This window comes from Vulpes lagopus, chromosome 7 (genome assembly GCF_018345385.1).
Source record: "Vulpes lagopus strain Blue_001 chromosome 7, ASM1834538v1, whole genome shotgun sequence".
NCBI classification, from domain to species: Eukaryota; Metazoa; Chordata; class Mammalia; order Carnivora; family Canidae; genus Vulpes; species Vulpes lagopus.
The window spans coordinates 64,247,292-64,269,042 of NC_054830.1; the positions used below are offsets into that span (position 1 = coordinate 64,247,292).

Here is a 21,751-nt window from a genome sequence, read left to right on the forward strand (position 1 = left end):
CTCCTTGTTCCCTAAAAACACTCCTGAGGGGCTGGTTTCCTCCCCCGACCCTAATGGGGCTTCTTAATCTGGGCCTATAAAGGACAGCAGAAGACCCACAGCCCCCTTCAACCTGTAAGAAATACTTGGCATTGTGGGTAGTTTTCCAGGAAGAAAGGCTACAGCTTCTACTGTTTCTCCAAAGGATCCATGATTCAAGAGAAGCAGTTAGGACAAGGCACAGCCAGCGGTTTGGCTGAGAAGTAGAGCGGGCGATACCCCTTTCTGCCCCTGGACCCCCCACCCCGACCTCTACTCCGTGCCTGACCCCGCCCCACCCCACCCCACCCGAGAGTTCTCACCGTTGGTCCCAGGCTGCCCCGGGACCCTTTAGGGCCTGGGGTGCCAGGGGGTCCGGGGTCTCCAGGGACGCCCATCTCACCCAGCTGTCCTTGGTAGCCCTTGGCACCCTGCAGGGGGAGGAGACACAGGCTGTCACTAGACCCCAGCAGGAGAAGGAGAGAGGGGTGGGGTAGGGGTAGGGGATGAGGGCCTGGGGAGGTCATGGCCATAGGAGTAGAACCCACCTTGGCTCCAGTCCAGCCCTTCTCGCCTTGCTTCCCAGGTTTTCCTTCAGGACCCTGAGGGGAGCAGGAGGGAAGGAAAAGGGTGAGAAATGAGCGAAACTTGAGGCAGACCCACGGAGCATATGGAGCACTGGGACAGGAGCTCTGAGGGGGGACTGCCTGGGTTCCAAACTCACCCTGAGCTCAATACCCCTGGGGCCTTGTGATGGAGGCTTTGTCTGCAAAGTGGGGACAGGAGTCCTGTCTGCCTCGCGGTATGGAGTCAACCCAGGGATGGCCTCTCCTGCTCACCAGGTGCCTGACCCATAGTATGTGCTGGATAAATCCCCCTTTCAGGGACTGCTGGGTGCCCAAGCTGTCCCCATGAGAGCAGCTCTCTGCTCTGCCACATGCCACACACTGTTCCAGCCTCCCAGCCACCCTGAGCCACAGCAGGGCAGGCACTTCCACTGGGGTAGCTAGGCCACTCCCTCCAACAGGACGCTCTGTGCCCTCCCCCATAGGGCATCCCAAAATGCTACTCTCCTTTGCCCTGCTCTTGTCAGGGCCACTCATTTCAGGGAGTGCCTGTAAGTGCGCATGTGTGAGCATAAGAGAGGGAAAAAAAGGGAGAGAAGAGAATCCCAGCACTGAGCCACACTGGGTTGGGATGGAGGGGGTAAGGCAGGCTGTGTCTCTGGTCTGGAAAGGACAGCCTGATGGTCTCCAGAGGACAGCCCCTCAAGACCCAAACCTCTAAGGGAGCTGGGAAAAACATGGACATTCTTGGCAAGCACTAAAGAGCTAGTTGGATTCAATCTCTTTGGCTGTATTAACAGAGGTACATGCTGTAGGATGAGGAGGGGATGGCCCCACCTTGGAATAGGAGGAGGCACCGATTGGTGGAGGAAGGCAGGAAGATGGGATCTTAGAGGAGCCAGGAAACACATGTACTAACTCAGAGGCACCTGATGGCAATCTTCAGATTTCTGCAGCTGCCCTGAGGCAGGGCAGCTGTGTTCTCTGGGGTGGTCAGTGGACGGAAATTACAGGGAGGCCCGCTTTGATTCAGCACAAGGACAAAACACGGCAAAATGTACTGGAGTAGACGATTCTCTGTCCCCAAGGAAAGTGCCAGTTAGATCACCCTGAGGCCCTCAGGAAGGAGGCCGTGGCGGTCCTAGAAGGACCAAGCACAGACTGCCCTACCTTCTGGTGCCTAAGTCCTCATGTGACCCTGGACAACCTCCTCCCCTTCTGTGTGCCTCAGTTTCCCTGCCTCTCATATGTAGGTCTTAAACTAGCTTTGTACCGTCTATGGCCTCTTGCCACACGGAGCTACGGAGCGTGTGAAAGGTGGCTACTGGGAGGGAGAAACCAAATTCTTAATCAATTTACTTTTAATTGAAATCAAATTTAAAGACGGATAATTCGGTTGTCGTAAAACTTTTACGTGTGCTTGGAACAACCTGGAAATATGAATCTACGTTCTCAGCTGTGTATTTTATGAATGTAAACACAGATCGAGCCTCTCCAATGAAAATTTAGCATCCGAATTAAGATGTGCTGTAAAAGTAAATCACACATCAGATTTCATAGATTCATGCAGAAAACAAGAATGCAAAATACCTGATTAATGATTTCTATGTTGATTACATGTTGGAAGCGTTCGCATCTTGGATATATTGGGCTGGATGTAATTTACCGTTAACATGTATTTCACCCACTTCTCTTTACATTTTGAAAATGTGAGGATTGAAAAACTTTAAGTTGCACATGTGGCTCGTCTTCTGCCTGTACCGGGCAGCACTGAACTGGACCAGGGCCAGTAATGGGACAGTCACAACCATCATGGCTTCAACCACAGCCCAGGCACCGTGTCTGCGTTCTGGCCCCAGGCCTGGGAGGAAGGGGTTATTTATTCCATTTGAGAGCCAAAGACAAAGGCGCTGTGAGCTGAAGACACCACCCGCAGGTCCCGTCCCCTAGGTGGGTTTGAATGAGATGCGGATTTTCAGTTGTCCCAAGGCTGGTCATATCTGGGCAACTGACACCATGATACAGGGGCTGCTGGAACATGTCAGTGGGCTGAGGTGATTGTTGTTGGCTGATCCCTTTGTCAGAAGGAGAAATGAGTCAGGACTGAAGAATTCAGCACAGGGCCAGGGCCCTGGGAGTCTCCCTCAGGACAGGGCGGCCGGCCACTCGCTCTGACAGGCCCTCTCCAGCTGGGAATGTCCCTCATGGTGTGGGAAATCCTGAGTAAGAGCTGGAGCATCCAGCGGGGTGAGGCTGCAGGGCCAGAATGAAGACTTTTGCTGGGCCCCCATCCATGGAGATGTGTTTCTGGAGAGGCTCTGATGGCTCATAAAATTCTATTTTTAAATACTCCACTGTTTCCTGGCCAGAGTGGGTGATGCTTGTCCTGTAGCCCTGATGCCAAAGAGACAAGCCTCTCACCACCTCTGTCACCCAACACACACTCAGTCTGGCCCCAGGGAACCTTCTTGCAGTTCCAGTATATAAAAATTGGCAGAAATAGCAAAACATGGACATTAATTCTGCTGCTACCACCACCACTGCCCCATCACCATGGCCACTGTCACCACCACTGCCACTGCCACCACCATCATTGCCACTATCATCATCACCACCATCTCTACCATCATCACCATCATCCTCACCATCACCGCCAACTTCACATCATTACCACCATCATTAATACTATCACCTCCACCATCACCATCACCATCATCACCATCATCACCACCATTGTCACCATCACCGTCATCCTCACTATCACCATCACCTTCACCATCATCACCACTATCACCTGCACCATTACCACCATCACTAATACTATCACCTCTACTATCACCATCATCACGGTCGTCACCACCATCGCCACCACCATCCCTGCTACTATCACCAAAACCATCACCATCATTGCCACCATCTCCACCATTATCACCATTATTACCACCATCACCAATACCATCACCGTCTCCACCATCATCACCATTACCATCACCATCATCAATATCATCATCATCATCTTCACCTCCAACCATCAACATTACTACCATTACCACCACCACCACCACCACCAGCTTCTAGTCGTTTTCTCCTCCAGATTCATAAAGACAATATTTGTTTTCTGGCACATTGTCGAAAGTACTTTCTTTTCCAAAGTTTCACTGACTCTTTAAAGATAAGAAAACCAAGGCTCATAGAGGGGCAGCAGTGATCTGCCTAAGGTCACAGAGACAGTGGATTCTCAAGCTAGAACTCAACCTTTGGACTCTAGGCCCACGGCTATTTCTGCTGCATGTTGCCACCCGTTCCACGGCCACGATACTCAAAAGTTTACTAAGAAAGGGCCCCTGGAATGTTGGAACCCAAAGTGATCTCAGCACGCATTCCCCCCAATCCTTCAGCGTACCAAGCGCGTGACCCAGGGAGGGCAGCAGCAAGTTCTGGTGAGGAATCACAGATTCTAAATCCCCCCTGCTAAATTCAGGGTGGCTGAATGTGGGACAAGTTCAGCAGGGCCAGGCTTGTGGAGGGCGTGGCAGCCAGACTGAGGAATGTGATGCTAGGTCCAAGGGCGCTCGGAGCCCTGGGAGGGTTAGGCAGGGGCGGGGCACGGGCAGACAGTGCTCTGGGAAGCTCGCAGGTGGAGGAAGGACCACAGCGGAGACCTTTAGGTGGCTGCTATCTAGAGACCTCCTGTCCAACTGCCTGAACAGGCGTGGGGGGCACACCCACCCACCCAGGACCCCAAGTGATGGCCCACTGCCGTGCACACTCACCCGGACGCCAGTGATGCCAGGGGGGCCGGGGGGCCCGTCCTCGCCCATCAGGCCCTCCTGGCCTTTGTCGCCACGTTCACCATCAGGCCCAGGGTCACCCCTGTCCCCCTAGGTTGGAAGAACACGAGGAAGGGAGAGAGAGGAAGAGGCAGAGAATAAATTAGTCACTAAGCCCATCAGAGATGCTAAACCTCAAGGCTCCATTTGGTTGTCCACAGCCGAGCAGCCTCTGGATTCCCTGATGGTTCCGTGAGCCACCCAAAGGGTCAGGGTGGCCTGGCCTGGCTGGCACAGGGGACACCCCTGACATGGTACCTGGGCCAGGGAGGAAGTCGCTCAGAGGGAACACGGGACCCCGACCCCTCCCGCCCCAAGATGTTCACAGGAAGGGGGCAGCTCTGGGAGCCTCGAGCTCGGGCGATTTCTCCCCAGATATTTCTACTGGGGGGACAAGAGTCTTAAGATTCCTTAAAAAAAGGAAAAAAATTCACCCAATCCTGCCTCTCCGAAATGACTCCATTTTTTGAGTTGCATTTTCAACCCCCACTTGCATGAAAACAGTGGACAGTGATAGTAATGAGCCTGAGGTCGCAGTTCCCGTCGCTCCGCACCAGGCTCGCAGCCGAGGCACAGGTGACCCGAAGCAAGGAAGCTCGTCAGCAGTACGTGAAGCCTTAGAGGTCTAATCCAACCGCACTGCTTAGCTCCATCTTATTTTTTTCTGGGTTTTTTTTTTTTTTTCCTACTCGTCTGACTCTACAGCGAGCACCACCTCCCCTCGCTGTCTACTCAGCCCGGCTCTCAGCCTCGCGGACGCGGGGCCCTCCCTCCGTCCAGCGGGCAGCAGTTACCACTTGCATGGCACTTGCCACATCCAGGCTACGTCCTGGCAGGCTGAGCTGTGCCAGACCGGGGCATGGGCTGGTGCCCTGGCAGCCATGGGCAGAGCAGGACTGAGGGGGCAGCACGGGCCGTGGGCACAGAGGAACAGGGTGGCGCCCATCGGAGGGCCACCTCCATCGGGCTGGCAGGCCTGGCGGGGCTCGTGGCCAGTCCGCAAGTGGCTGAGCTGGGACTGTGCAGAGGGACCCGTGGGAAAGCGTCTGAAGTCATGCATAGGAGGAAGGGGTGGGCGGCGGCTGTCGGGGGGAGCGGGCTGGGAGAAGGGGAGCGTGTCTTGGCCAGCGCTGTGTCCCGGCGCCACACTTTACAAGGAACGCTGATAAACTGGGGCGGGTCCAGGAGAAAGATCAGGGTGCAGAAGGCATGAGGCCGGAGCCTGGGAACAGGTCTGCCGAGAGCTGACCCCACAGGCCGGACCTGCTGGGGCCTGGGCTCTGGGCGCAGGACGACGCGCAGGGGCCTCTGGGGGTGATTTCTAGCTCAGCTGGGGGCAGGGGAGCCTCCCCAGTGAAGAGGTGTCCAGAGATAGGGGAGGGACACCCCAAGCTGAGGTGTGGGCCGTCTCAGAGCAGACCTGGGCACCAGGGCAGGGTGGGACGGGTTGGTTTGTGAGATCCCGTCCCACTGAGATTCTCGGCTCCAAGCACAGCCCGGCATGGAGACGGGGCGCTGCCCCGATGAACCTGCTACAGACTCCAGCTCCAGGACTCCCCCCGGGCTCGTCAGCCCCGGGCCCCTGCTCTCCTGGCTCTCAGAGGCAGGCGGCCTGCTCCAGGCGGCTGGGCTGGTTTTCAGAGAGAAGCCCCGGCCTGGCACCTGCAGGGGCCCTGGCCCCAGGGACCGCCCAGACCCCCGCAGCCTGGGGTGGCGTACTTGAGGATCCCCTGCACAGTGGGCTCTGGGCGGGGGCGCGGGGGGCGGGATCCTGGAGAATTCTAGAGTGCCCGGGCATCTGCGAATGCTCAGGAGAGCCTTAGCCATCGTCTAGCTCAACCTTCTGGAGTTCAAGCTGGGGGACTAAGGCCCAGGGAGAGGAAGAGGCTTCGCAACAGCTCGTTAGGCCAGTGGCAGGGCACGCGTGAGACCCTAGGGTTCTGGCGCTTTGGAATTCTGAGGTTCTCTGTGCAGGGGACGTCACCCCCCTCACTGCTGGGGTTCTGTTGCTGAAACTGGAATCTCGCTGCCACCCCTCAAGAGCTGCGTGACCCTGGGCAAGTGTCTTCATTTGCAAAACAAGCAGCACAGGGTTACTACGGGATTGAAAGGGCTAATCCACGTAAGTAGCTTAGCATAGCATCTGGCGAGGGAGTTCTGGATAGACCTTAGTCTTGGCAGGAGTCACCGCCACCACCGCCACCACCACCCGCTGGCTGTCGGCAAACTCAAAGGACACGATCAGCATGGAAACACTCTATCAACTATCAAGTGCTGCGCGGTGTCCGAGAGGTGGTTTTCACCGTGAAGGTGACTCTCGGGACAAAGGTTGTGCAGACGGCAGGATGGATGAGGAGAGAAGACGCTGGACGCCCGCACAGCTACTCTGGCCCAAGGTCTAGGGCTGGGCTGCCTCTTAAAGGAGAGGAAGAGGACGAAGGCGGCGCCAGGTGCCGCGCTGAGAGAGCAGGGAAGGCTGCGTGAGGCCTCGAAGACCCCGCTCCCAGCCCACCCCAGCAAGAAGATCCAAGGGGAAGAACGGTGCCTGGCCAGAAGCGGAAGGGGCCCCCGTGCTGGGACTCAGTTTCCTCATCTGTCAAGTGGGGACGGTGACCCATGTAGCTCACAGGGCGGCTGGGACGATTAAACGGGTTTGTTCACATAAAGCGCCCAAGGCAGGTGGTGCGAGTGCACGGTGAGCACCCAGAGCATCTCAGCTGGAATGTTCTCCAGCGTCACTGCAATTCACGCAGGCACCTGGCAGAGGGTGTGCAGGGGCCGCAGGGGCCCGGGGTTCCCCAGCCAGGCCCCCGCGGTACCCTGGGAGGCGGCCCAGCTGGAGAGGAGAGAAGCAGGCGCTGGCAGACAGAGGGGGGGGGGGCTCTTGGCCTTGCAAGAAAACCCCGGGGGGGATGGGGAACCGGCCAGGGGCCTGTCCCAGGGGCGTCCAGGTAGATGGGGAAGCCCTGGGGGCCCAGAGCAACTAGGGGATGGGGCAGTGGGGGCGGGGGTGTGGCGATGGGGAATTGAGGCCTGCATATCTGGGGTCACATGGAGAGGAAACGGGTGACAGAGGGATTCTGGGATGTGGCACTGAGCCCTGGGCTGAGAAGCTGACTCACGGGGTGACGGGCCAGCCCTGGGGAAAGCCCACCTGTCCTTGTTCTAGGGCTGGGCCGGGGCCGGCTGCCAGCGACAGGCTGGGGCTAGAGGTGGAGCTGGTAAGTCGGGAGAGCGATGCCCGCCTGCCCCGGGGTTCGGGGGAGCCCTGGCGCCTCTTGAAGGTGCCAGCACCTGCGGCTGACAGAGGAATCCGTGGGACGCAGCAGGGCACGGTTAGGCCGACCTACCCGCTTTAGTGCTGGGGAGCCCTGGGTTTGAATTTTGGGTTCTCCGCTCACAGCTTTAGACTCTGGATGAGTGTGCCTCTGCCTCCACTGAGCCTCAATCCCCTCACCCGTAGAATGGGTGCACGGTGTAGACGGGTAGCCGAGGCTTGGGAGTCGGCTGTGCCAATTACTAGCTGTGTGTCCCTGGGCAGGTTGCTTAACCTCTCTGTGTCTGCGTTTCCTCATTTAAAGACAGAACTTGGGACGCCTGGATGGCTCAGAGGCTGAGCATCTGCCTTCAGCTCAGGGCATGACCCCGGGGTCCCAGGATCGAGTCCCACATCAGGGTCCCTACAGGGAGCCTGTTTCTCCCTCTGCCTGTGTCTCTGCCTCTCTCCGTGTCTCTCATGAATATGTAAATAAAATCTTTAAACATGAAAAAATAAATAAGTAAAAGACAGAACTTACCCCGTCGCATTAATGAGGTGTTACATAATACGAAGGGCTTAGCATCGTCCCGGATGCGTACGTGACTAGTCCACCATAAATAGTGGCTTACAGGTCACGGGGGGATTATTATTTTCCTGATCTTTTAGGATGTTTGGAAGATGACAGGTATCAACGCTGCTGGCTCTGGGCCTGGCACAGAGCGGGGGTGTTCAGGCACAACCCTTACCCCAGAGAGGCTGTAGTTTTGAGGAGAAAGGTAGCAGAGTGGAGTGGGTGGTGGGATGGTCCCATCTGCGCAGGGCAGGAGGCGGTGGTGGGCAGGGTAGGGGTGCGGGTGCGGGTGCGGGTGGGGGGGCTGGGCAGGGCTCCTTGGCATAGGAGCCACGGGTCTGCTCTCGGAGCTTCATGGGAACACAGAGCTTCCTGGAGACAGCTTAGGCCTTGGACGGGAGCGGAGGGGGGCGGAGATGGAAGGCAGTTCCAGAAATCCCCCCCCAGCCCCGCCAGCAGCAGGACACTCACCTTCAGCCCATCGGGCCCTGCAGGGCCACTGTCTCCCTCGAGTCCCGGCTCTCCCTGCAAAGGGCAGTGGAGAAAGATGAGGAGACACTCTGGGGAAGGGGCCCAATGCGCTTTTACGCCCCCCCACCCCAGGGCAGGACACCAACCCCCTATCTCCCAGCAGTAGGGCCCTGGAGCGCCCGGCACACGGCAGGTGCCCGGTGAACAGTGGCCGAATTAGTGAGTGAGCCGGGGGGCTGAGGTACCCGCTCCCAGCTCTTCAGAAACGAGGAGCAGACCCCCAAGCCCGGCCTGCTCCGTCTGCCGGGTTGGTCAGTGCAGGCTACGTGAGACTATGAGTTACGAAGGGTCCAACTGGCTGGTTGGACTGGGAAGCACAGATGCCCAGCGGTTGCGAAAGGCTTGGATGTCATACAGACCTCAGTTTCCCCACTGGGCTCCCCATTCGCTGGCAGTGTGATCACAAGCCCCCACGGGCACCTGTTTCCTCATTGGAAAATTGGGCGGATACCGTGTCCTTTAAGGGTGCGTGGAAGGCGCAGGATAAGCGCCCCCAGGTGCAGCCGTTAGGGACCTTGTTTCTGGAACTGCAGCAAGCTCCTCGCGGAACCCCATCTCTCAGATGAGGAAAGGGAGACCAGCCTTAAGACTTTTGTTCCCAGCCAGTTTGGGAGTGATACCAAGACCCTGCGTCCCCATCTGACCCCCCAGCTAGGTTCTCGGCCTGCAGTCCCTGCCCCAGAGATGCCCCTGGACTTCTCAGTTCTCAGATCAGCTGTTGCATGAGTTGGGGTCTCTCGTGGCTTGCAGAGTTCATAGCTGCTCGGTACCTGAGCCCGAAGGGACCTCACAGGTCATCGAGGCAGGGACAGCAAAGGCATGACAGGTGTGTAGGCCCCGCCCTCCTCGTGCCCGTGGCAGATGTCACTAATGGATCCACTAGAACGTGGCTCCATATGGGCAAGGGGCTAAGTCCCCCCACTTGGACCCCACCTTCTGCACTGTACCCCTCCCAGAGACCTTATAAACAGGGCACAGAGCATAGAGGGGCAGACAGAGAGGCATCCCAAAGCTTCTCCTCGAAAGACAAGCTTTGTGGGGGAGATGACCTTCCATGGAACAGTTTCCAGGGAGCATAGCAGGTGTGTTTCAAAAAGCAGAAGGGCTTGTGGGTCAACTAAATTGGGATTAATCCAAAAGCAACCAATGTCTTGGCTGCAGGCCTTCTCAGAGCCTTGAAGATGCTACAGCGGCTAATGTGGACGAGGGAACGCGGAGCATGCAGTGACTCTCAAACACTCTGACCACACAATCCTTTTCTTCCAGGAGAGCCTCTCTACGTTGTGGAGATGCTGGCTTGCCAAGAGAGGCGGGATGAGGCTGTCGGGATTCACAATCTCCTTCTCCCTGAGGTTCAGGGAGGTTGAATAAAGCCCTTCCCCACCCCGACCCCTGACCCAAGTGCCCCTGGGGGAGGGGGTCTTCGACTTACCCGCTGCCCAATGAGGCCTTGCTCCCCAGGGGGGCCCAGAGGCCCAAGGTCACCCTAGGAGAAGCCAAACACAAGTCCGTGGGGGCGGGTAGGGCCAGTCCCAGCCCTGGCCTCGCCTTCCTGTTCTCAGCAGCTCTGACTTGGGCGGGGAGCCGGGGAAGCACCTCGTTCCCAAGGACCAAAGCGAAACGGCAAAATGCCAGCCAGAGCCCCTGCTCCTCGCCAGCCCTGGCCGCGTCAGGACCACCACCAACGCCACCACCATCGAGCTCACGCTGACACGGCGCTGCCCTACGTGCCTCTTGACTTCGCACCTAAACCCCACAACAACCCTGCCGGAAAACAGATCTTCTCTTACAAGGGACCACGCACGGGGGCTCCGTAACTGGCCCGAGCCCATGAGGCTAAGAAGGGACAGGTTCGGGACCCAAACCTTGGGTAGTTTGGCTCCAGGGAGGATCGGACGCAGGGATGGCAAGTCTGTGGCTGACCACCTTCTTTACTCTCCCCGGGAGCCTTGGAGAGAAACCCAAAGGAGGAAGAGGCCCTAAACGAGCCGGAACAAATGTCACCTGCCCCCCTCCCTCAAAGATCACCACGTGGGGATTTCCAGACTAGTCTCCCTCCGTGCTGACGTCCTGGGGGTGGGGGCACCAGGAAGAGGCGGGGCGCTGAGCCCCCGGCCCTGCCCCGAACTAGAAGGATCCCATTTCTGTCCGTTTTTATAGACGGGCCGGTTTTCCGCATTGTCGCAGCAAAGTTTTCTGGACCGACGCCAACAACCGAAGTCCCGGGGCTGGTCCGAGTCCCTCTGGACGGCGGGAGGCTCAGCCACCGCTGGGGAGGGGGCGTCTGCCTCTAGAATCCCCCCCCACCCCGGGGCCCTGCCCTAGCAAGGCCCTCAGGCCGCCAGCTCGTCAGCCCCGGGCCTGCGTCCTCCTCCACGGCTCCCCCGGAGCCCAGGCATCAAGGGGCGCCTGGTCCCCCACAGGTAGCAAGGGCCACGGGCCCAAATGCAGAAGGTATCTCGGGAGGCCGGGAGGTGTGGCCTCTGGACAGGGGGCAGGTGCCAGAGAAAACACTGCTGGGCAGGGGGGCAGGGGCGGGGGCTCCGGGCCAGCTGGGCCCGCCCGCCCCCATGGCCACGGCCAGGACCCGCTCCCCGCTCCCCGGCCGGCGACACAGAGAACTCATTATCCCCACACAAGAAAGGCCCATTTCTCTTCCGTGGGGAGGACGTGGCCGCCAGCTGGGAGCCGGTTTCCACAAGTCACTTTGCTCTTTCCTCCCGCCTTACCTTCATCCCGGCTTCCCCAGGAAGGCCCGGCTCTCCCACGGCACCGGGTGGCCCCTGCAAGGGAATGCCGTTGGTCCCCCTGGTCCCCGTACAGCGAGGGCCACCTCCGACTGGGGGTGGGGGGGAGGAGGGAGGAGGGGGGAGGGAGGAGGTCGGTTGGGCAGGCCCAGAGAGGGCAGGGAAGACGCCCGGTCACACGGCAGCCTTGGGCCCGGGGCTACCCAGAAGCTGCCGGAACCTTCTGCGTCCCCACAAGCGTGGTTTGCCACATGAAGAGCCCTTGGTGACCACAAGGCAGAAAAGATCCTGCTGCACGGGACAACAGGGGAGGCAGCCACGGAGGCCGTGCGGGCTGGCGGTCCCGTCCGTGCTCGGAAGCAGGGCCAGGACGACAGGCGTGGGGCGGGGGCCCAGTTCCGTCATCGGTGTGGCCCCAGCCCCTGCGCAAAGCCTACAGCTGGCTTTCCCCGCCCCCCGGGAGAGGGCACAGGTGCCTGAGGCCCCCGGGAGGGACCTGCCCTCTCTCCTAGGGGGTCTGCCTTTGGGTTTCTGCAAGACACAGGACACGCGCATCCCCAGGCCAGGCCAGGGCGCCCCCCACCCCCGCAGAGGATGACATCTCCCCCAGCAGCGTCATGGGACACACAGGGGCCCGCGGCACTTACCTTGGGTCCCATCTCTCCTGGAGGGCCAAGTGGCCCCTGGGGTCCCTGCGGGCCCTATAAGACAGAAAGGCAGGTGCACAACAGTTTTGAGAAGGTGGCCTGGGCCCTCTGTGGGGTCGGCAGGGGCAGGTGAGGGAGAGGATCCCGGAACCTGGGACTCTGCAGCCACACCCCCCGCCACCTGCCACCTGCCGCCTGCAGCTCCCTCCTCACCACCTACTCTCTCACGCTCCTTCCCTCAAACCGGGGGTCCCTCCCCGACTCAGAAACCTGCCAGCTCCTCCAAGCAGCCTTGCTCACTCTGTTCCCTCTGCCTGGACGCCCTTCCACCTGGGATCCGCCTGCTAAAGCCCCCCCAGGCTCCTGGTCAATTCACTGTTCAAAATGGCATCTTCTTGGGCCTAGAGATGTGGGGCCATGGCTCGGCCCCCGGGGGGAGGCAGGAGCCCCCGTCCTCCTCCTGCTCCATGCAGGGCTCCCTCCCGCTGGGGCCCCCCCAGACTGTCCCCTCCCGTCCCTCTGCAGCGGTACCACTCACCGCCTCCCCGGGCGGGGGGCTGACTCTCGGGCTGTCCCCCAGACCCCTCCTTCCAGGGAGACCTCCTGAACGGTTATCTCTGTTTCAAACCCCTCACTGGCTCCTGTCGGGACCCTGCAATTCCCATCCTGCCTCCCTTGGAGACTCGAGTACCCCGTTCCCTCAGCTTTTCACTGTGCAATGACCCTGTATACATTTTTTAAAAGATTTTATTTATTTACTTACGAGAGACACAGAGAGAGAAAGAGGCAGAGACACAGGCAGAGGGAGAAGCAGGCTCCATGCAGGGAGCCCGATGCGGGACTCGATCCCGGGACCCTCCCGGGATCAGGGCCTGAGCTGAGGGCAGACGCTCAACCACCGAGCCCCCCAGACGCCCCTACATTTTCTTATCTTCACAACAGGATGGCACAATAGGGACAATTCTTCCTGTTTCTTGCAAGAAAACTAGGCTGAGGGGCAAGCAAGCTTGGACTCCAACCCAGAGCTCCTGAGCTCCCCGGCCAGCGCCCTTTCCCGCCCATGCCTGTCCCTCTGTCACCTTGTCCCACAGCCCCGGGGCGCTGGCCCACCCGAGACCAGCCTGCTAGGGGCAAAGAGGCAAAAGGAGGAGGAGAGCGAGCACTCACCGGTTCTCCTGGGAGGCCCTTGGTGCCCGGGGGGCCTGAGGGGCCCGGGATGCCCTGCAGAGGGAACCAAGGTGGTCTGAGTCCCTCCGAGGCCTCCTCTGGAAGCCTTCGCAGGGTGCGAGGGTCCCACACCCACCCTCCCACGTGACAGGCGGGGAGACTGAGTCTCGGGGAGAACGAGGCAGGCTGGAGGGGCTTCGGCGCAGGGAAGGGGGGAGCCAGAACCCTGTGGTTTCCACGGCAGGATGGGGACTCGGTAACGTGGCTCTAATCTCCCGGCCAAGCCCCACGGGGCTTCCAGAACCTACTTACCGGGAAGCCTCGAGTGCCCGAGTGCCCGCGCTCACCGGCCGCACCCTGGAAACACAGGTGGGGGGGTTAGAGGCACAAACCACAGGGCAGGGAGCAGGAGAGGGGAGGGGGCCGGCAGCCTGGGCCTGACGTACCTGCTGCCCCGGCTGGCCCGGCCTGCCCTGCGGTCCTGGAGGGCCCTGCAGGAAGCAAAGCACGTGAAGGTGGACAGGGCGCTTAGGAGGGCCCTTCTCGGGCCCGACCCATGCTGCGGGGGGAGGCAGAAGGGACTGGGTCTCCCCTCCCGGTTGTGCAGGTGGGAAAACTGAAACCAGGCAAGGGGCCTGGCTCCTCACGGTCACCATCTGGAGAGCCGGGGACCCCTCGCTCCTGCTGGGACCAGAAGGCAATCTCGGCTCTCGGGGGCTCTGGAGGGGGCTGGGGGCCCCGGGGAAGGGGCCAGAGGGCACCCGAGGCTCCCTCCCCGCCCTGCTTCCTGCCTCCTTCCTCTGGCGCCCCCTTGTCCACTGCTCTCCGCCCCCGCCCCCCCCCCCACGCCCCACTCTGCTCTTCCTCCTCCCCCCCCCCCAGGCTCAGGCTGCAGGGCCGGGGGAGTGGCCTGGGGAGCTCCCAGCCTCTCCTGGGCTCCCTGCTGCCCAGGGCCCTAGCGCGCCGAGGGGGGCCTGAGCCTCGGTTCCTGGATTCCTGTCCCAGGCGGCGTGGGAGGCGCGAGGAAGGGCAGGCCGTGGGGTTGGTACCTTCAGGCCCCTGGACCCCTGCTCCCCGGCTGGTCCATCCGGTCCTCGGGGGCCCTGGAACAGGAGAAAGGGACTAGCACGGTGGACAGCAGGGGTCTCCCTCGGGCTGGGAACCAGGAGCGCGGGCTGCCCAGGGCCTCGGGCCTGTCCTCCCACTGCCCGTGCACCCCCACCCTGAGCCAGGTCACCGGGGTGCGACACGGGGAAGCCCCGAGGGACTCAGCTAGGGGCCCCGTCATTCCAGAACAGGGCTGGTGGTTAAGGAGACCCTGGGGGTCAGCCGGCCAACGCCCTTCATGGTCGCCGAGGCTGAGGGCCGGACACATGTGGCCAGGTCCCCACAGTCAGCTCTTCACACCCGGCTGTTGCATCCTCTTCACCGAGCACACAAGGGGCACTAACAGGTGTACACACCACAACCCTTGGGGGGAAGTGACAGGAGGGCCGGGGGAGGGTCTGCATGTGGCCAGGTGTGCGGAGCAGCCTCCTCCAGCCAGCTCCCAGACGACGGCTGATGTTGGAGGGCCAGGAACAGGGCAGGGGTCAGGCAGCTGTTCCTTGGAGCCCCGGAAGGACAATCTTATTCCTTTGGAATCCGGGAGCACCCCCACCGTGAGGCAGGTCCAATACACCCCCTCCCCACATTGCACAGATGGGAACACTGAGGCCCAGCCAAGGGAAGCGACTGGTCTAAGGTCCTTTAGCACATCAGCAGGGGTATCCCCTCCAGGGTTCTACCCATGGGCCTGTGTGACCCCTTTACGGGGATGCCCACAGAGACACAGATGGAATGGGGTCCCCGGCAAAGGCCCCCCGTAGAGAACAGTGTGGTGTTTGTGCTGCAGGGGACCTGGGGGGGATCACGCTGGGGAGACCAAGAGGGTCTCGTGCAAGAGGCTGGCCCACCCTGGGCCTGGAAGTGTGGGGGCCAGCCACCAAAGGGGGCTGAGGAACGTGTCTGAGTGGAGCAGGTGCGGATAAGGGATGAGAAAACAACGTGAAGAAATTTAAAAATGGAGCAAGAACGGATGCCTGGGGGGCTCAGTGGCTGAGCATCTGCCTTAGGCTCAGGGAATGATCCTGGGGTCCTGGGTTCAAGTCCCGCATTGGGATCCCCACAGGGAGCCTGCTTCTCCCTCTGCCTGTGTCTCTGCCTCTCTCTGTGTCTCTCCTGGATAAATAAATAAAATCTTTGAAAAAACAAAATAAAAACGGAGCAAGGAAATTTTCAATTAATAATTGAGCCAGAAAAAGCAACAGTTCCTCTTATCAGCTACCCGATGCCTCCACTCCAGACCAGAGCCTTCAATAGTGCCTCATGGACTGGGTAAAGCCAGGACGGGGGGCCACGCAGAGCCTCCGTTATCTTGTCTCTGAAATGGGGATGGGAATATCTCCCCGTTGTGCAGGTGGGGACATCCCGGGTCTTAGAAGCTGGGACAGAGGCTGAGCTGCTGGTTGGGCCCTCCTGAGAGACGGCTCCTGGCCCCTGGCCTCTGTCTCTAGCTGAGGCTTGAACCTGCCTGGAAAGGGATGGCTCTGGGCCTGCGGTGGAGGCCCAGAGGTGCTGACAGCTTGGTCTGAACCACACAGCACCGTTAATCCCAGGAAGCCAAGCTTTCTGAGAGACAGCATTCGTGATCTCCAATAGTAGCAGTAGCTACAGCAGCAGCAGCAACGATCCTAAAAGCTATCGTCCTCCTCTTGCCACAAGGAAAGAGCCTGCGGTCGCACTGCTGGGAAGTGGACCCAACTCAGCCGGATGCCCATTTCCTTCCACACCTCTCTACCTGTCACTGCTTCTCAGTGTGCAAGTGAGCTCCGCATCAGAGGGGGTGTGCAAGTCAGGGACTCGAGAAGCCTGGAGCAGGACGTTGGAGGAGACAGTGTCCTGGGAGAGCGCACTCCCTGGGAGCCAGCGAGCTGAGGGAGAAGCGGGTGCTGCTGGGGGTTGGGGTGGGGAGCGGGATACAGGGCCAGCCTTCGCTGTCTGGAGCCACAGCCACCTCCGTCGCTGGCTCCCCAGGGCGGCGGGGAGATGAGCAGGGCGCACGCCAACCCCTGCTCCGGGCCACTCTGCGGCTCGTCCTGGGTCCTGAGAGTCCCCCGCGCCCCCCCCATCCCCCCGGCCTGCTCCTTCCTTCCCCAAGCAAACACGGGTCAGCCTGCTGGAGGCAGGCCTGGGCCTCTGGGGCTCGGCCTGAGCCGTGTGTCTGTTCTCTGGTCACCAGTCCCCAGGAAGATGCCATGGCAGTCCCGGCTGGCGCTACCGTCCAGAGAAAACCTGGCCAATCGTAGGCCTTGTGGCAAAGGGATGGATGGCCAAGGGGGAAGGACCGCGGGCCTGTCCCCTGCCTGCCGAGCCGCTCGCCATGCGTGGAGGGATCGGATCCTGGCCCTCCAGAGAGCTCAGTGGTCTCCCGCCCGCTCTACAGAGGAAAACTAGAGGCCCGGAGAGAGGGAGCCAGTGGCTCAAGGTCGCAGAGGAAGAGCCAGGATTCGGGGCCAGGTCTGCTGAGCTCTGAGCCCTCTCCTTGGGAGCAGAGCCCAGTGTTGGGCACGTGAATCCTAGAATCCCCTATGACTCCCTCAAAGTGCTTGCTGGAGGGAGATAGTGGAGTCTCCCAGGTAACAGGGCTTTTAGGCACTGTCTTCACCAACACCGTGCTCCAGGGCAGAGCGTTCCAGGCAGGCTTCTCTAGTCTTGCCTTGCACACCCTCCCCGATGGGGAGCTCACTCCTGCACTGATAAGCACTGACTGGTGGTGGTGGGAAAAAAAAGGGGGGGGCATCCAGCTGATGTGAGTTCAAATGTCATCCACTAAGTCTTGGAGGAGTGAAGAAGCTGGCCTGAGGTCCCAGAGCTGGTAACTGGGAAGGCCGAGACTTGCCCCTGTCCGAACCCAGAGCCCCCGCTCTTTCAGTCGAGGCCTGTGGACCCAGACCCTGTCAGCAGTTCTACCAAGAACAGAGGGGCTGAGGCCCTCATCTTGTCCCCTCGTGCACACCCCTGCCCACCCCCTGTGAAGTGGCCAATGGCCAATGGTGGACTATTAGGCCAGGGAGCCAGGGGGCCCGTCCCACAGGCTTTGCATTCCTGCCAAACCCAGCAGCGGCGGGAGGAGCTCACGTCCCAAAGCTTCCCTCCCAGCCCTGGAGACTTTTGATGTGGTCGGGAGCCTGGGTTTCCTCAAGCAGGACACACATTCTCCGAGCCACTGCCGGGAAGGGGTGCTGGAGACAGCTGGGGCAGCTCGGGGAGCTGAGGACCTGAATCTCCAGCTCGTCTGGCTTCCTGAGGGCAGGAGGCAGTGTGCACAGGGGCAGGGTGCAAGTGGCTGCCAATGGGCCTGGGTCCACTTGCAGAGACCCGGCACTGGGACCCAGCACTGGGAAGGGCCCTGCTGGGCCCCAGGAATGCCTCTTAATCCCCCCTCTCCCAGCCTGCCTGCTGGCCATCTGGTTTGGGGGAAAATTTAAAACCACTTGAAATTCAGCCAAGAGGAGACTAATCACAGATCCCACCCCCATACGGAGGAGCTTGGATAGCAGGCCTGGGCTGTCCCTCGGCGCTACCTGGCCATGGCGGTCCCTCCTCCAAGGCTGCCTGGCCTAGCCCCGGTTCGCCAGCTGGGAGCAGAAAACCCCTCTATCCGCCCTCCCTGCACAACCGAAACTAAGACGGTGCCTGAGGGCCAGGTTCCCTGGCTTCAAATCCCAGCTCTGCTGCTTTCTGGCTGTGCAACCCGAGACAACTGACTCAACCTCCCTGTGCCTTAGTTTCCTTGTGCGTAAAATGGAAACCAGAAGCGCACCTTCTTTATAGAGTCGTGTTGAAGATTAAATGAGTTAACATATGTGATGGACAGTACCCGACCCGTAGGAAGTACCCGTGGTTGCCCCTGGCGACTGTGCTGAGGCCAGCCCTTGCTTAAAATCCTCTGTGGCTCCCCACTACCCTGGGAGCACAGCGCACAGGCCAGCTGTCGTTTGCAGGCTTGCCACCTGCTGGTTCCCGTCTCATCCCTCTCCTCCGACCCTCTGTTGAACCCACAGAGACCCCCAAATGTGCCTTCTCTTACCTTAGGGCTGGTGACCTTCCCTGGAACCTGGCGGCAGCTCCAGCACCCTCCTCTCCCTGAAGCATTCTCTGTTACCCTGTCCAGGCTCCCAAGCTGCCTATGCTTCACCGTCCATGTGCCAATGCCCCCAGACAACCTATTTGACCTACTTGATTGAGCCATGGGGATAGCCATGGGGACAGCCATGGGTCACGCCTCTCCCATGCTCTGTGGCCTCTGCAGGGCCTCCACCAGTGGCTCTCAGACCGTCGGTGCTAAGTAAATGGTGCCCGAATGAACGAATGAACAAATGAATGGACAAAACACTGGTACCACGAAGCCTGGCTATACCCACGGGATGCCAAGGCCTGTTGCTCAGAAATAGGGTAGAGGGGGGTGTCCCAAGGCTGACAGCCAGGCCCGGGATGAGCCTGGAACCCTGCCTGATTCCATGAAAATCACAGATCTCAGGGCTGGGCAGGGGGCAAGGACCAGGAGGTAGTGTCCCTGTCAGATGGCCCCTGCCAGGGTCAGCACCCCCTCCCCGGGGGCTGGGCCCCACTTACCCAGAGTCCCTTTGCTCCCCTCATGCCTGGTGGACCTCGAGATCCTGGAGGACCCTGTGGGGAGGAGAAAGAGTTTGGAGAAGCCTCCTTTCAGTTAGCAAGGGCGACCCAGAAGGCTAGGAGTGTGGGGGCAAAGCCTGGCCGCAGCCCTCAAACAGGCCTTGCTCGGGAATGGCCCCTGCCCGGGCCCCGTAGCCTCCACATAGAAGGGCTTGGCCCAGTGGGAAAAGCCATCCGACGGGGAGAAGCAGCCCACAAGCTTATACCCCAGAGCCCGGGTCAACGGCCTGGGTTCAACGTGGTGGGCCTCCAGCCCTCCCGGGGAAGCCAGCAGTGAGGAGAAGCCTCCCTGGGTGGACGAGCCATTTCCTTCTGTATCTCAAAACCAACACCCAGAAGCTCCCATGACCTTCCTGACCAAAGGGCTCCCCAGATTCCATCTCCCCGTCTTCCTTCCAACAGCAAGGGGAACACGGCAGCCCGCGTGCTCTCCCTCACCAAACCTCAGCTGCGACATCTCCTTCTGTCCAGAAGGCTCTGACCAGGGCAGAAAGAGCCTGGGGTCCGAGGGGGAGGAACCAGACCACAGCCCCGAGGTGAGGGAGGGAGAGGCGGGGATGTGGGGTGGCAAGACACAGGGAGGGAGGGAAGGAAGACACAGGGTTGCCTTTGTTCTTTGAGCTCTCAGCACCGAGCACAGCACAGGCCTACGACCAGGATTTGGGGATCTGTTGAATGAACCACGATCAGTCGAACCACAGAAGGGGTCAGAGGGTAGGAGGGGAGCCGAGAGGAAGCAGACCGCCTCATGCCTAATCTCTGATCCGGGGTCCCGGCCCCAGCTGCACAGGGGGCGCGGCGCCTCCCCACGCCGGCCAGCCAGGACCCCTCCAGGAGCCTCCCGGCTCAGCAGCGAGCCTCAGACTGGGCGTGCTCCTTTGACAAGGAAGAGGCGGCTTCATCCCCCTCCAAATACCAGGGAGAGGCCCAGCTCCATTTGGGGCCTCGGGAAAAACTGGCTGTTCCATTTCTCTCTGGCCCCACGGCCTGGAGGAGCACAGACCCTCGGTCAGCTGCAGCTGCCGGGCGGATGTGTGCGGCTGGTTCCCGCTCGCCCCTTGTCAGCAGAGCAAGCAGGGTGTGGACCCACACGCCTGGCCCAATATGAAGGCCGATCTGACTCCCGGATGGCGGGTGACAGCAAGATTGGGTGAGAATGAGCTATTTTATAGCGGGATCTCGGACAGCAAGACGGCACGTAATGCGTCACTGGGAAATTCAGGAGCCAAGTCTTTGCTTTGAGGCAGTCGAACCGAGTGCTCACAAGAACAGACTGCTCCCCCCGAGGAGCAGGTTCAAACCCCAGCCCTGCCGCCTTCCTAATTCTGGGACGTCGGCAAGTGATTGCAACTTTTTGGGCCTCAGTTTCCTTATCTGCGAAATGGGGTTAAGAAGAATCCCTACCTCGTGGAGCTTCTGGGACAATGAAATGACATGGAAGGTCCTCAGTAAAGGGTCGCTATCAGTTGTCTCGATGTGGGAAGGGGTCAGCGATGGGGAGGGGGGGTCCCAGAACCTGAGTGTCCCCAGTACCCCCAGGCAAACGAGGATAATGATCTCAGCTGACCTCAATGGGCTGTAGGAGAATGTGCATGTTCATGTGCTTGGAAAAGCGGGGAGAATGCTCATCAGACGTGACCGGTGTCATCAGAAATGTCACCTTAATGGCAGTAGTCCTACTCGTGGCAGTGGTAGTTATCGTGTCTAGTAAATAGTCATTATGACTAGTGTGGCTCATCGCACTTAGTCTGCATGTGGACGGTTCGCCAAGCATTGCACCTGGAGCGTATCTCTGATGCCTCCTAAGGGAGGGAGCTTGATGCTGGCCTATGGATGGCGAAACCGAGACACAGAGAGGCTATGAACGCTGCCAACAATCACCCAGTGAGTAAGTGGCCGGAGCCCCCAGAGATCCACGCGACCAGCGCCATGTGCAGCAGTGGCGGCAGGTCAGGGGCAGACCCCGGGGTCTGAAGGCAGCATGTGGCTGACCTCACTCAGAATGGTTGGAGGCGCCGAGGACGCAGAGCGGGGACGAGGTCAGGGGAGCCATGGAGTAGGGGACTCAGAGGAGGCCCGGAGCTCCCTTCCGTGTGCTGGCTTAGACGTCCCCACTGTTTTCCCACCTCCCACTGGCCTTCCGTTTTGTTCCAGCAACTCCGTTCCAGGCTCCTCTCCTCCCGCTGGACGGGTGGGGGGACTGAGGCCCAGAGAGGCTGAGGTCCAGGGGCACAGGAGCTACAGTTTGATGATGGACCCTCACCTGGGCACCTCCCACCCCAACGGTCCCAGATCACTGCATCTCCAGGAGCATCTGCTGGGCCCTGGAACTTTCATCCTACGAACGCTGGGGAGGGAGATGGGCCAGCAGCCTTCAGGCTGGGTGGGCTAGGACCCTCAGGTCCCAAGTTGGGCTCTGCAGCCCACCAGCCCGCCCCTCCAGCCCCAGGCAGGAAGTGGCTTCTCTGCCTCCTTCTCGTTAATAGGGAAAAATACACCATCAGGAGCCCAGAGCGCTGGCTCTCATCCCACCTCTGCACAATCATTGAAAGGATTGTAGAGGACAGACAACACCACCTGCGGCTCGCACCTCCGTCTTGGGATGATGAGCACTTGCGTCCAGGCTTCTCATCCCTGGCTAGTCCCTCCATCTCCCTCCTCAGGACCTAGCACTGCCCG

The 21,751-nt window shown here is 60.1% G+C and overlaps 1 protein-coding gene across 9 annotated transcripts in view; it reads right to left on the reverse strand.

Annotated features, from left to right (window-relative positions):
- The window catches only part of COL27A1 (collagen type XXVII alpha 1 chain), a 134,877-nt gene that overhangs the window by 24,103 nt on the left and 89,023 nt on the right, over positions 1-21,751 (reverse strand). For all 9 annotated transcript variants that reach the window (XR_005988810.1, XR_005988811.1, XR_005988812.1 and 6 more), the window contains 12 exons: positions 19,013-19,066; positions 14,386-14,439; positions 13,783-13,827; positions 13,649-13,693; positions 13,337-13,390; positions 12,170-12,223; positions 11,505-11,558; positions 10,208-10,261; positions 8,716-8,769; positions 4,358-4,465; positions 567-620; positions 342-449 (listed from right to left, as the gene is read on the reverse strand). Coding sequence is in view for 6 of the 9 variants with exons in the window: in XM_041760910.1 (XP_041616844.1) it covers positions 342-449; positions 567-620; positions 4,358-4,465; positions 8,716-8,769; positions 10,208-10,261; positions 11,505-11,558; positions 12,170-12,223; positions 13,337-13,390; positions 13,649-13,693; positions 13,783-13,827; positions 14,386-14,439; positions 19,013-19,066 (738 nt within the window). In the remaining 3 variants the exon portion in view is untranslated. The remainder of the gene's footprint in view (positions 1-341; positions 450-566; positions 621-4,357; positions 4,466-8,715; positions 8,770-10,207; positions 10,262-11,504; positions 11,559-12,169; positions 12,224-13,336; positions 13,391-13,648; positions 13,694-13,782; positions 13,828-14,385; positions 14,440-19,012; positions 19,067-21,751) is intronic.